Here is a 14,817-nt window from a genome sequence, read left to right as displayed (position 1 = left end):
TCAGTCACAACTCCAAGGTTTGTGGCTGTTTCTGAAGGGGTTATGGTGGATGGTGAAATTGTGACCACAAGCAGTTCTGTCTTGGCAAGATTGAGTTGAAGATGATAGTCCTTCATCCAGCAAGAAATGTCTGTAAGACATGTTGAGATACGAGCAGCTATCGTCGGATCATCAGGACAGAATGAAAGGTAGAGCTGAGTGTCATCAGCATAGCAGTGATATGAAAAGCCATGTTTCTGAATAACAGAACCTAGTGATGCCATTATTATATTATATTATATTATATTATATTATACGTTTGCCTCATTTAGGCTTACCATACATGGACATATGATGAGTGTACAGAAGAACACCTCATAATGCAACTTTCTGTTGTGTAGGCCACATTTGTTTCTTTGTTTGTTTGTTTGTTTATCCAAACAGCTTGTCTTCTGTAGAGTCATGGGTTATTTATTTATTTGTTTATTTATCCGAATAGCATTATTTATTTATTTATCCAAACAACTTGTCTTCTGTGTGGTTATTTATTTATCCAAAAACTACTTGTCTTCTGTGGGGTTATTTATTTATCCAAAAACTACTTGTCTTCTGTGAGGTTATTTATTTATTCATACAAATAAGTTGTCGTCTGTACTCTCTAGGATTGTGGGTCATTCATTCATTTGTTTATTCATTTATTCATTCATTCTTTCTTTCTTTCTTTCTTTCATTCATTCATTCATTCATTCTCCAATCTATTTGTCGTCTGTAGATTTATTTATTTATTTATTCATCTATTCATTCATTTATCCAGCTCTGATTTGTCCAAACTGCTTGTCTTCTATAGCATTATTTATTTATTTATTCATTCATTCATTCATCTATCTAAACCACTTGTCTTCTGTGTGGTTATTTATTTATTCATACAAATAAGTTGTCGTCTGTACTCTCTAGGATTGTGGGTCATTCATTCATTTGTTTATTCATTTATTCATTCATTCTTTCTTTCTTTCTTTCTTTCTTTCATTCATTCATTCATTCATTCATTCATTCTCCAATCTATTTGTCGTCTGTAGATTTATTTATTTATTTATTCATCTATTCATTCATTTATCCAGCTCTGATTTGTCCAAACTGCTTGTCTTCTATAGCATTATTTATTTATTTATTCATTCATTCATTCATCTATCTAAACCACTTGTCTTCTGTAGGGTTATTTATTTATTTATTCCCATTTATTTATTTATTTTTGATTTGCCCAAATTGCTTGTCTTCTGTACAGTTGTGGGTGGGCTTTTTATTTATTTATTTATTTATTCATTCATTCATTTATCCAAACCAGTTGTCTTCTGTAGGGTTATTTATTTATTTATTTATTTATCCAAGCAACTTGTTGTCTGAAGGATATCTAACTATCCAAACTATTTGTCCTTTGTAGAATCATGGGTTATTTATTTATTTGTTTATTCTCATTTGTCCAAGCAAATTATTTATTCTCATTTGTCCTTTGTTTTTTTTTGTTTTTTTGTTTTTGATTAAGTATTTGCAACATAACAAGGAAGTTTGTAGAGTAGTAAACTTAAGACAGAGCACACAAAGGTAAAGTCCATTGCCAGTTACATTCTTCCATAAAAAGAGAGAGAAATTTATGACGTCTGAATATATAAAATATACAATGTGTATATTTGGTATAGTTGATGTAGAAGTTTAGAAATGGAAGTTTAAATATATATATTAACTTTAAAACTTGCCAAGAAGGAAAATTTACTTTTAACACCTGCATGTTCATCTGTAGAAATATACATTCGGATGCATTTTGGTATAGTCCTCCAGGGTTTTACTTTCCTAATCTTTGACTGGACCTCTGTTATTCACATTATCTGCATTGGAAATGTCTGAGGTCACCAGCTGGGAGTCATGCCCCCATTAGACAGGCAGAAAGAGAGAAACCCTCACGTCCCGGTAGGAGGCCTATAAATAGAGTTAGCTTCTAAGAGGAACGGGGAAAAGTTGCAAGCACATGTGAGCATGTGTGTGTGTAAACCGGTGTAGAGCATTTGCTTTAGCGTGAGTGTTTATTTGTGTACAAAACCAGGGGTGTGCCTCCACCAGAATATAAAGGAACTGAAGACTAAGAGAAAATTGAGCTACCTCGGATACTGATACTGAGCCCTATATTCACTCATCGCTCCTTTGGCATCTGTCATCAAATAGCAATATGGCAGAAGAAAAGAAGTTGTCAGAAACATCTGTCCAACTGACTGAAGCTGCTCCACAGACTGTGGGCAGTGGTTTTACTGCCCCGGGAAACATTTATTCTGCCATTTTGAGCCGCAACGAAGCTGTTAAAGATGCTAGACGTCTCAAGGACTTTCAGGAGCTCAGAGACAAATATGCAGCAAAGAAAGTGCTGTTTGAAGACCCCCTGTTCCCTGCCCAGGATTCCTCTCTCTTTTACAGTGAAAAGTTCCCTCTAAAGCTTGAATGGAAGCGCCCGTCGGTGAGTGACCTACCGTAAGGTGGCACTGTGCATGGGATCAGTTTCATTTAACCTGCAGTGGTACAGACATGTTGCTTGGATAAATAGATAAAATTATAATTTCTGCTATTCTGCACGGGGACATTTTCTTCCTGGCTTATAAAATGTAAATTTAATTTAATTTAATTTAATTTAACCCTCCTATTGCGTAATGCATTTCAAATTTTTTAAATTAAATTTAGGATTTTTCTGTATATTTTTATTATTTTTTATTTTAATTTAATTTGAATTTTTAAATATTATTTTATACATTTTCTTTATTTTTGACATTTTGTGAGAATGTCACTTACATGATCTCCATATATGTCCTCCACACTGTAAAAACAATTTGTTGATTCAACTTTAAATAATTACACGTTGCATGGCTGCCTTAAAATTTTAAGTTCAGTCAGCTCAAAAACGTTTAGTCAACTGAACATATTTGAGTTGACTGAATTTAAAAATTTAAGACTGCAGGGTAACAGATTATTTTAAGTTGACTCAACAAATTGTGTGTTGTTTTTTTTTTAAGTGCATACATACATTAAAGGGGTCATCAGATGCCCATTTTCCACAAGTTGATATGATTCTTTAGGGTCTTAATGAAAAGTCTATAATATACTTTGGTTAAAAATTCTCAATGGTAGTGTAAAAACACCCGTTTTACCTTGCCAAAATCAGCTCTGCAAAATTCATTCCATTCTGGTCGAGGCTGCTTTAAATGCAAATGAGCTCTGCTCGCCCGCCCCTCTCTTCTCTCTGTGGAGTGACGAGCCTGTTTACTTTAGCCGCATTTAGCCGTGTTTAGCCACTAAACTTGCTAACTAGCACATTATTAGCAAAGGCGATCGCAAAGATTCATAAAAAAAAACTATACTCACTTCTGCTGTAAGTGAAGCTGGATCATGAATGATTCACGCGAACATAGACGGATATATGTAGATCAGGAGGCACATTCCCTTTACAAACAAAGGTAATCCACTGCATCCTCAGCAGCTCAGATGTCGGGAGTAAATGACGACCACTATGTGCATTATTACATCCAGCAACACAACACCTCAATCGCTCAATCAGAGATATTCTTGTCTAACTTCCATCCCTGCTCCGGCGTCAAAACATGGATGTTGGACTGTTACAACTGATCTTAGGTAAGAGCTCATGTCAATCAGCTATCGTGGGAGCGGCCTCTGTTGGTGTGACGCCACAATGACAGGCATCTGAGAATGTCTCGATTTGAAAAAGGGGATATTATTTTTACAGATTAATTAAAAACCACTTCATGGATTTTTATCATTATAGGGTAGATTTGTACATACACTGCCAACACACATTAATGTTCTAACAACATGTAAAAGTGAACTAAGCATCCGATGACCCCTTTAAAATAATGCATTTACTCTAATTGCTGATTCATAATACGATGCAATATTACAGTTTTTCAGTTGGTTTTATATAACTGGTTTTTAAGCAACAAGCTGTTACTTTTGTCTTAGTTTCTGTCTGATTAGGCGGCATGAGATAAGGTATTTTTTGCAGGCATGCCATGAGAATGTGGCAGTGTTTCTGTATTATGTGTGTGTGTTGGGGAAATGGCTACGGTTTAGCACGCTCTGGAGTCTGGAGGCAGCTGACTTGCCAAGTCATGCATGCTATGCTGTGCCAGTGCTTCATATAGCAGAGCTCTAATGGACTTGTGTCAAAAGGATTGATATGTGGCTGTATTTTCTTATCGTCACTATTAAATAATGCAAACAAAGATCTTGATGAAATTTGTAGAAAGATTAAATATGTAAAGCATTTGCATTCACTTTTTTAAGGGGATATATGTGTGTTTGTTCATCAGTACTCTACAGCTCATGTAACTTATTAATATTTTACCTGTTTGTTTTAACAGACGTGCGATATACATTTACTAAGTTCACTTCATAACACTCCTTCATAGAATTGTGTTACTGGATACAGCCTGCAAGGCCTTTGCTAGGTTGTTAAATCAATTTTTGGATTGGTGCTTCAAAAAGCCAGTCATGCATTTTCATATGTGTTTATTGACACTTTAAAAATAATGAGAAGGACTTACATACTGTACATTATCTTGCCTTGACCTTCTTTTGAGATGCAGCTCATTAAAACATGCTAAGCGAAGTTCTGGTCAGCAAACTTTATGACCCAGGACAGCTGCTGAATTTATGTGGTGGTGCAGTGATCTTCACAGATATAGTCATATTCTTTTTTCGATGCTAGTAGAACTCTGAAAATAGAGTTGTGATGTAAAATATTTTTATAACAATTCTAAATGTGCGTTTCTCTTTCCTAAACAGGAAATTTGCAGCAATCCACAGTTCATTCTTGGGGGAGCCAACAGGACAGATATCTGCCAAGGAGACCTTGGTATGAAAGTGCACAATGTATGACATTCTAAATACATAAAGAATAGTGCTGTCAAATCGACTAATCGCAATTAATCGCATCCAAAATAAAAGTTTGTTTACATAATATATATGTGTGCATACATGTATATGTTTAATATATACATGTATGTGTGTATATATCTATATATACATATAAATATACACAGTACACACACATATGTGATCCTGGACCACAAATATATATAATATAAATACACTGTATGGGTCAAAATGATTGATTTTTGTTTTATGCCAAAAATCATTAGGATGTTAAGTAAAGATCATGTGCCATGAAGATATTTACTGTAAATATAACAAAACTTAATTTTTGATTAGTAATATGCATTATTAAGAACTTCATTTGGACGACTTTAAAGGCGATTTTCTCAATATTTAGATTTTTTTTCACCCTCAGATTCCAGATTTTCAAATATTGTATCTCGGCCAAATATTGTTCTATCATAGCAAACCACACATCAATGGAAAGCTTATTTATTCCACTTTCAGATGATGTATAAATCTCAACTTAAGAAAATTGACCCTTATGACTGGTTTTGTGGTCCAGGGTCACATATATTATGTAAAAACAGTTTTGGATTATTTTGGATGCGATTAATCATGATTAATCGATTATTTTTAAAAAAATCGATAAAAATGTGTTTTGGGATAAAAATACATACTGTGTGTGGGTATACACCAGTTTTAAAATTCAAGGCGATATGTAGGCTTTTTAAAAATAAAAAACTACAATCAATTATTTTAAATGCTAAGTGAGTTTAGACACAAAAAGTAGATATCTATTTTGCAATTTGCTAATAATTCCCATAGATTACTAAAGTAATCTAACTACATAGCAACTGCTTGTGACTTGTATACAGGGATTATGGAGATTTCCTTTTCCTTTCAGCGTATCCAAATACTCTGTTGAAAAATAGTTTGGTTGCGTGACACAGAAGGCTTGAAGAAATGAATTAAGTGTCCACTGCGACATCTGTGTTGTGGTGCTGTGTTCCACAGAAGCATTCTGTGAATGCAAGAAGTGCATAGAGCAAAGGCGTTCATTTCTGCACCTCTAAAGTGTACAGCTTTGTACACTCAATGGTTTTAAGTTCAGCTTTTTTTTTAACCTTTGAATTTTTTTTTTTTTTTTTTGGTGAAGGTGAGTCCACAGTTTTGAAATGAGTACTGGGGCTGTACGACTTATGCATAATGCATTACACTCAAATATTTTTATATGGTATATAAGATCTAACTGAAATGAAATTGTATTACAATTATTTGTATTTCTAACTAAATATCTAAATATTTCAGATATTTACTAATATTTGTATTTGCACTGCTAATATTGTGCTTCTATTTTTATTTGCATTTGTTGACCATTAAAATTAACTTATGACTTAAAATGTTAATTAAAAGGTGATGCAAACCATTAAACCAATGGTTACAGCCAATATAAAATTTTTAACTATAAATTTCTATGTTGAAAATAAAATGTCACATTTATGAAAGATTTAAAAGATTCCACATCGTTTTATACATACTTTGGACTATGGGGGGGGCACCATTATGACGTGAAATGGTTGCACTCGGTGAGATACTGGCGCCTGTTGATATTTTTAACGCAACACAACTCGAAAAATAAATATGGAAGCCCGTTTCTGCCACTGAATTAAAAAAAACGTAATTGTGACTTTTTATCTCAAAATTTTGACTTTTTTCTTGCAATTGCGAGTTTACATCTGGCAATTCTGACTTTTTTTTCTCAGAAGTGCGTGATACAAACTCGCAATTCTGACTTTTTTCTTCAGAATTATAAGATATAAACTCACAATTGTGAGTTATAAAGTCAGAATTGCAAGATATAAACACAATTCTGACTGTTTTTTCTCAGAATTGCACATTTATATCTAGTAATTGTGATTTTTTTCTTAGAATCGGGAGTTTATATCTCGCAATTGTGACTTTTTTTTCAGAATTGCGATTTATAACTTATAGTTTATAACTCGCAATTCTGCCTTTATAACAAAATTTTTGCAAGTTAAGTCAGAATTGTGAGATATAAACTCACAATTCTGAGAACATATTACTATTTTCCCCCCTCAAAATTGGACTTTATATTTGGAGGATCTCACAATTCGGAGAAAAAAGTCAGAATTGCGAAATACAAACTCGCAACTGTGAGAAAAAGTCCGAATTGTGAGATTTTATCTGAGTATTTACTTTATATCCCTATGATGATCTCTATCTGACGTTATAACTCGCAATTACAAGTTTATGTCACAATTTTGACTTTACAACACGCAGTAACGAGTTTATATATTACAATTCAAAAAAAATGTCAGAATTGTGAGATAAAATGTCGCAATTACCTTTTTCTTATTTTTTATTCAGTGGCAGAAACGGCCTTCCAAAAATAAAATACTGACAGGTATTATTTCAAATAATGGTGCCCCCCATAGTTCAAAATATGTACAAAACGTCTTTCATGGGTTTTCTACTACATATTTTATAAAGAGACATTACAATATATTAAACCATACAAGTCATAATACCCGGTGTTCTCTTAATAAAGTGTAAAAAATGCTAAACCTCATTTTCGGCTGTATATTAACATCTGCAGGAGACTGCTGGCTGCTGGCTGCCATTGCTTGCCTGACCCTGAATGATGTAGTCCTTAAGAGGGTGGTTCCCCATGACCAGAGCTTCACTGAAAACTATGCTGGTATTTTTCATTTCCAGGTATGAACATCAAAACTGGACCATCCTGCATTTCAGATATATAGGCTAAACTCTACTTTTTGATGAATGAAGCACAAGCTGAACTATTTTAAACAGCTTTTGTCTTTTCTTCAAGTTCTGGCGCTATGGGGAGTGGGTGGATGTGGTTGTGGATGATCGACTTCCTACATACAGAAACCAGTTGGTGTTCACCAGGTCTGGACAGAAGAATGAATTTTGGAGTGCTCTTATGGAGAAGGCATATGCAAAGTGAGTTAAACTTCTTTGTGTGTTTGTTTAAACAGTTAGAGCATCATTCTTTGTCATTATAGGCATGTTTATGCTCTTCTAGATATCATTTGCTTGTGTCAAAAATCAGTTCAAGGCGCTACTGTAAATGTGATGGGTTGACTTCTGGATCCCAGGTTACATGGCTCTTATGAGGCTTTAAAGGGAGGAAACTCACTGGAGGCCATGGAGGACTTCACTGGTGGAGTAACTGAGTTCTATGAGATTACAGAGGCCCCGAAGGAGCTGTACAACATCATGAAAAAGGCTCTGAAGAGAGGGTCCCTCATGAGCTGTGCCATAGATGTACGTATTCTAAATGTACTGGATGCTAGTCTGGTTAAAAACTAGCTGACAAATACAGTATATCTGACGCTTCTCTGTGTGTGCTGTGACTACATCTGTTGAGCTTATTGTTATAAACTCCAACTATCTGTTTTCACATTTCAGATAGACTGTCAGTCTGTGCATTAGTTGTGGGAATTTTTTAGTCAGTCTTTCTTCAGGTTATATCAGTGAATCATTCATTTAACCAATTCATTCAAATACGACTCTTCAATAACAAAACCCTGCTATAGTTTGCTCAAAAATGCTAAACTGGCAATATTGTGACTAAACTGTTACACACAATCACAGTACACTGTAACTGACTGATATCACATATATAAAGTATAATAAAGCATTTTAATGAAAACTGCTGCATTACCGTGACATGAATGTTATATGCCATTCCATTTTGCTCCTTCTGCACAGGTTTTGGTTCCAACTGCTCAGAGGACTAAAACAGCATCTGGACTCGTGAGAGGCCATGCGTATTCAGTCACTGGAGTTGAGCAGGTGGGCTTGTCATGCAATCGAGCATTTGTATCTGGCACATCCTAATACAGGGCATTGCCTGATGATGCACACAGTCCTAGCCAGTGTTATTTTAGTATCACTGAGATACTATTATAGGTTCTATTAATATTTTGAATATTATTCATATTTTTATATTTAAATAATATTTTCTGTTGTAATTTTCATTTTTGTTGTTGTTATTATTATTTTTTTTTTAATTTAGAATGTTTTTTACGGCTTTAGTTTTACCCTGGTCCTAGCATCAGCCACATCTTTCAATGCAATATGGAAAACCATGTTCACAGGGTAAACGTAAGGATGGTAAAGACCTAATGATCCGTTTGGTTCGTGTGCGAGACCCCTGGGGAGTTGCCCCCCCTCCTGCCTGTAAGTCTAATGACTGGGCTGCACTTGCCAAATCTGAGCAAGACAAGCAGAGACTCCAGCCTACAGAGCAAGGGGAGTTCTGGTTAGTTCAAAGCCTAATGAGAAGCTTCCAGAAATTCTCTTTATTTAATACTTATAATCCAAGCCAGTCGCTCTTATCATTTTGCTAATTTTTCTTCACTTAAGGATGTGCTTTGAGGAGTTTAAGAAGAACTTCACCAAACTGGAGATCTGTAATCTCACCCCAGACACTCTTGAGGATGACCATATGCTCAAGTGGAATGTGACCATACATGAGGGCCGATGGGTTAAAGGCTGCTCTGCTGGTGGCTGCAGAAACTTTCCGGGTATCTAGTATAATCTTGTAACACCGTAGACTCATTTGCCCTCATGGGATGGTTTTAAAAGCACCTTAAGTTAACAATATTGATATTTTTCATGTAGATGTGTAAGTATATATACTATATACATAATTTTTATTTTTAGATTTTCCATTTTCATGGTTTAAGTTTTTTTTTTATTATTTATTACTTCCAGTAATGGAAGCGGTTTTATGGTTTTTGATTTTATTTAATTTTTTTTGGAAATAATAAAAAGGTTTAAATATAAATGTAACTTTACAGTAATCCCTTTCTGTCCATTTTTTCACAGACACATACTGGACAAACCCTCAGTTCCACCTGGTTCTTCTGGAGGCAGATGCTAAAGAGAAGACCTGCACTGTGGTGGTTGCATTAATGCAGAAGGGCAGAAGAAAAGAGCGCTACTCAGGTGCCACCCTACACAACATTGGGTTCGCTATCTATGAGGTGCGCTCAAATAAACACACCCTAAGTACATACATCATCAACACTCTTTATTGGCATTATTTTGACAGTCATGGAACTTTTCAAATGCACAAAACTTTCTTTATAGTGGATAAAAAACTTTGTTCTTCACACTAAAAAACTGTAAGGTTCTTCTATGGCATTGGTGTAAAACACCCTTTTTGGAACCTTTATTTTTTTAGACAAAATGTGCAAGGTTAAATGGTCAGTATTTGTTGTATTTTTAGACTAATTGCCATGGTTGCTGATTTATTTCAATACTGTTTTGTCCACTGTCTTCCCCAGGTTCCTAATGAGGTATGACTACACCATGAAAAGACCACAATGATGACATCATATCTCAGTCTGACTGCATATAAACAGACACAACTTTGTTGTTGGCCAGTACTTCATTAAATTTATATATAATATATAATCTGCAAAATGTTAATTATTTTACCAAAATGAGAGGCATCATAAAAAACCCCATTGCTTTAAGAGCTGGGGGTGAAAACTTTTGAATTTGAAGATCAGGGTAAATGTAACTTATTTCGTCTTCTGGTAAACATGTAAGTATCTTCTGTAGCTTCTGAAGGGCAGTACTAACTGAAAAATAAAATGATATTTAGTCAAAATAAGAAAAAATGTACACATCTTCATTCTATTCAAAAGTTTTCACCCCCAGCTCTTAATGCATCGTTTTGCCTTCTGGAGTATCACTGAGCGTTTGACCCTTCTGTAATAGCTGCATATGAGTCCCTCAGTTGTCATTAGTGTGAAAAGATTAATCTCAAATTCATACAATCATTGTTGGAAAGGGTTCAAATACACAAACATACTGAAAAACCAAAGAATTTGTGGGACCTGAAGGATTTTTCTGAAGAACAGCAGGCAGTTTACAACTATCACTAAAAAAAACAAAGTTGTGGATCAATCAGATAACAACACAGTATTAAGAATCAAGTGTATGTAAACTTTTGAATGGGGTCATTTTTATAAATTCAACTATTATTATCTCTTGTGGACTATATGTAAACGTCTTTCATGTGAAATATCTTATTCAGGCCAGTACCAAATATAAAATAACATGCATTTTGTAGGATCCCTCTGATTTTGGTCAAATAATTAACATTTTCCAGATTCTGCAAGGTGTATGTAAACTTTTGACCTCAACTGTATATATATGAAATTCTTTTCCATATTCCATAAAACTATTTCCCTCTAATTGTAGTCTATAGTAATAAAACACAACATAAGTGATTTTTTTTTGTCTTAAAATGTTGTATCTGCTATCCTGATTTTAGATGAAGGGCAACCAACAACAGCTGCCAAAGGATTTCTTCATTTATAATGCTTCAACGGCTCGCTCCAAGTCTTACGTCAACATGCGTGAGGTGACAGAGCGTTTCTGCCTGAAACCTGGCGAGTATGTCATCATTCCATCCACCTTTGATCCCCACAAGGAGTGCGAGTTTCTGCTCAGAGTCTTCTCTGAGAACAGGAGCACCTCAGAGTGAGTCTTAAAACCACAGCAGAACTGTTGTGCGTCTCCAAGCAAAACACAATTTCTGAATGAATATGCATTTGTCGAATCGGATGAACCAATGATTGCATGGCTCATACATAAAGAGAGCCATTTACTCCATTCCTGAATGCCATTTGAACTAATTGAAAGAATGAATGACTCAATGACTTGTTCATTTATTTACGGCAACCTACTGGTCATAATTTTATTAAAAATAATTTCATATTTACATCTTAATTAAAAAAAAAAAATGAAAATAAAAAATTTAATTAATAAAAAAACTGGATAATTCAGGGATAATAAAGGGATAATTCACCCAAAAAATTAAAAATGAAAAAAAAAAAATCTTTATTTAAATGTACTTTTGCAATATATATTTCATGCTTTTCCCAACACAATAATGATTTAAAATGATCTGTTGTGGCTAATTTCTCAGCCAAATTTGATGTGTGATTACATATAATGCTTCATATACAAATATACATGAAGTATGTGTCTGTTATTCTAAAAAGTTTAAGACTTTAGACCGTTTAATGAAAGTTGTTATAAAGTGTTTCAAATTTAAGCTCGTTACAGTTAGATATGTTTTTAAAAGAACCTCTTGACCTGCTAATGCTCCTGCATTTGGCTGACAGCTGCGTGTTTTCTCTCAGGGTTATAGATGCAGAGATTGAGTCTGTGGTGAGTTACACCTGTCACTGTCTGTCTGTCATGTTCTGCACCACCTCATATTTCATCCTGACTCTGCTTGTTTATTAATCACTGTCAAGTGGTGAGGTCTCTTGAATATAGTAGATCATTAATTTAGACATTTTAGCACAACCAAAAAAAGTAACACCTAGATCGTTTTTTCTATTCCTCTTCATAATCACGAAAGAGAATGTTAAATATGTTTATTTATAATATGTTTCGCTTTCTTATACCAACAGACGGATATTGTCAAGAAGAGAATCAAGGTAAATATTAAAATTAGATTAAGATGTTTCATCAGTTTCTTTCCTTTCCTGTTTGATATTCTATGTCACCCCACGTCAGATGATAAAAAGCATAAAAAATATGAAAAATCAGTTGTGATGTTCAATTAATTGGCTGTACTGCTGTAGACATGCAGCTCTGCAGTTCTGCTTCAGTAATGACAAACAGCATGTGCACAGCTTGAGCTGGTACAGTCAAAACTATAACAAAACTACAAAACTATAATGATATAATTTTTATTTGCAACAGCCACAGAAAAGGATTTTTTTTTTACAATCTATGATCTAAAGACCATTCATAAAGCTTGAATGGATTTGCTTTTATTTTAAGTGCACACATATTTAGATGTCCACTAATATAAGTATGTTGTATATTCACTATTTCTTATTGCTCATGTTTTAGCCATTTGAAGAGGAGGAGACTGAAGAGGAAAAGCAGTTCAGAGCCATCTTTCAGCAGATTGCTGGAGATGTGAGTGCACTTATGGAAATGCATGTTTGACATGCCATATTCACTTAACTCTCTGGTTATGTTCAGGTCAAATTGACCCAGAAAAGATTTTTTTTTCTATTTGCATCTGATTAATCGTAAGTGATTACTGATTACTCGTATTAATTTTTGTGAAAAAAAAAAATCATTTTTTAAGAATCATTTTCACAAGATGAGATAAAAAATTATTAAAATGTGCACTGTGTATCACACTAGTATGCTAATATGTGATCCACAAGGGGTCATTGGATGCAAAGTTCACTTTTACATGCTGTTTGAACATTAATGTGTGTTGGCAGTGTATGTACAAATCTACCCTATAATGGTTTGTAATTAATCTGTAAAAATAATATCCCGTTATAGTATTGTATTGGATACAATAATAATATTGGATATTAGACTGTTTCTTCTTGCAGGACATGCAGATTAATGCTAATGAACTCAGAACTGTCCTTAATAGAGTGGTTGCCAAACGTGAGTAAAATCTTATTGTCTGCTACCGAGTCTTTTATGTATGTCTCTGTCTGTGGGGTTTTAATAATCTATACATTCCCTTTCTCAGATAAAGAGCTGAAAACAGAAGGTTTCAGTCTGGACAGCTGCAGAAGTATGATTGCACTTCTGGATGTATCCTTCACTAGATCCACTGTGCATTATGAACAAATAATGTATGTATGTGCAAAATTAAATTGGGTGAAATCCACGCAAAACCTACAAGAATGAACACAATCAGGAGTTTCTCATGAGGGTAAAAAAATTCCCCACAAAGATTTTTGTGATAAGACTTATCACAAATAGTTTTGCTATTTCAAGTTCAAAATTTGTCCGCTGTACAAAGGCTCAGAAATGTAACTTAACCACGACACCTTAGACTGATGGAACTGGCCACCTAAACCTGCAAGAGTTTAAACACTTATGGAACAAGATTAAAAAGTGGAAGGTATGCTATCGTTTTCACCTTAATAAAGCATGTCCAGTCATGTTCTGTTGTAATACACTGAATTACCACGAATGTTAAACCCACAGTTTCTCTATACACCATTTCTGTTTTCAGCTGGTGTTCACACGTTATGACACAGACAAATCCAGTACGATCAGCAGTTTTGAGATGAGGAACGCTCTTACTGAAGCAGGTCAGACGTGTTTATTTAACTTTTAAATTAATGATATACACATTTTTATTGGGCTGAACCTTCATCTCTGTACTTTAGGCTTTCAACTCAACAATCAGCTGTATGACATTATTTGCATGCGATATGCCAACGAACACATGGAGCTGGATTTCGACAGCTACATTAGCTGCTTAGTGCGACTCGAGGGAATGTTCAGTAAGTGTGGTCTTTTCTGTTCAGACATATTCATTCAAGCATTACAACCAAGATTTTGAGATGCGACTGTAGCAATCAGATACTTGTAGTAAAAGAGATTCTTCTACAGGGGCATTCAGAGCTTTTGACAAGGATGGAGATGGCATTATCAAGCTTAATGTTTTTGAGGTAAGCAGCATCATTTTTTTATTTATTTGTGTACTGAATATTAACAGAATAGAGATTTACAAGCAGCATAAATTTTATTAATATCTACATTACTATTTGTACATATTTGGCCATATTTGTCACAAGTCCTTGTTTCCTACACAGTGGCTTCAACTGACCATGTATGCCTGAAGACAAACACATGGAAGATTTCACCCGTTTTCAACCTCCATTACGTAGAGAAAGATCTGGATCCGAATCATTTGTACTCTACACCGCTGTGGCTTCTTTCTTCAGCAAATCCTGAAGCAAACTGGATTGATTATGAGCTATTAAATGGACCATCACTGCTTATTTACATTTAGGGTTGACTTTCACTTTAAGGTGACAGAATGTTGTCATGTTGAATGTA

General features: G+C 34.5%; 1 protein-coding gene across 1 annotated transcript; it reads left to right on the top strand.

Annotated features, from left to right (window-relative positions):
• Positions 1–1,988: 1,988 nt before the first annotated feature.
• Positions 1,989–14,714, top strand: capn3b (calpain 3b). Its single transcript, XM_051139411.1, has 21 exons — positions 1,989–2,479; positions 4,816–4,885; positions 7,526–7,644; positions 7,760–7,893; positions 8,049–8,217; positions 8,665–8,748; positions 9,054–9,217; positions 9,322–9,482; positions 9,787–9,944; positions 10,248–10,259; positions 11,246–11,454; positions 12,120–12,147; positions 12,396–12,422; positions 12,844–12,912; positions 13,347–13,404; positions 13,493–13,557; positions 13,802–13,870; positions 13,985–14,063; positions 14,142–14,258; positions 14,368–14,426; positions 14,571–14,714. The coding sequence occupies exons 1-21, from the start codon at positions 2,198–2,200 to the stop codon at positions 14,595–14,597; spliced, it is 2,160 nt and encodes a 719-aa protein (XP_050995368.1). The 5' UTR covers positions 1,989–2,197; the 3' UTR covers positions 14,598–14,714.
• Positions 14,715–14,817: the final 103 nt, after the last annotated feature.

The sequence above is a fragment of the Labeo rohita genome, chromosome 20 (assembly GCF_022985175.1).
Source record: "Labeo rohita strain BAU-BD-2019 chromosome 20, IGBB_LRoh.1.0, whole genome shotgun sequence".
In the NCBI taxonomy this organism is placed as follows: Eukaryota; Metazoa; Chordata; class Actinopteri; order Cypriniformes; family Cyprinidae; genus Labeo; species Labeo rohita.
This window is presented reverse-complemented; position numbering and strand designations above follow the sequence as displayed.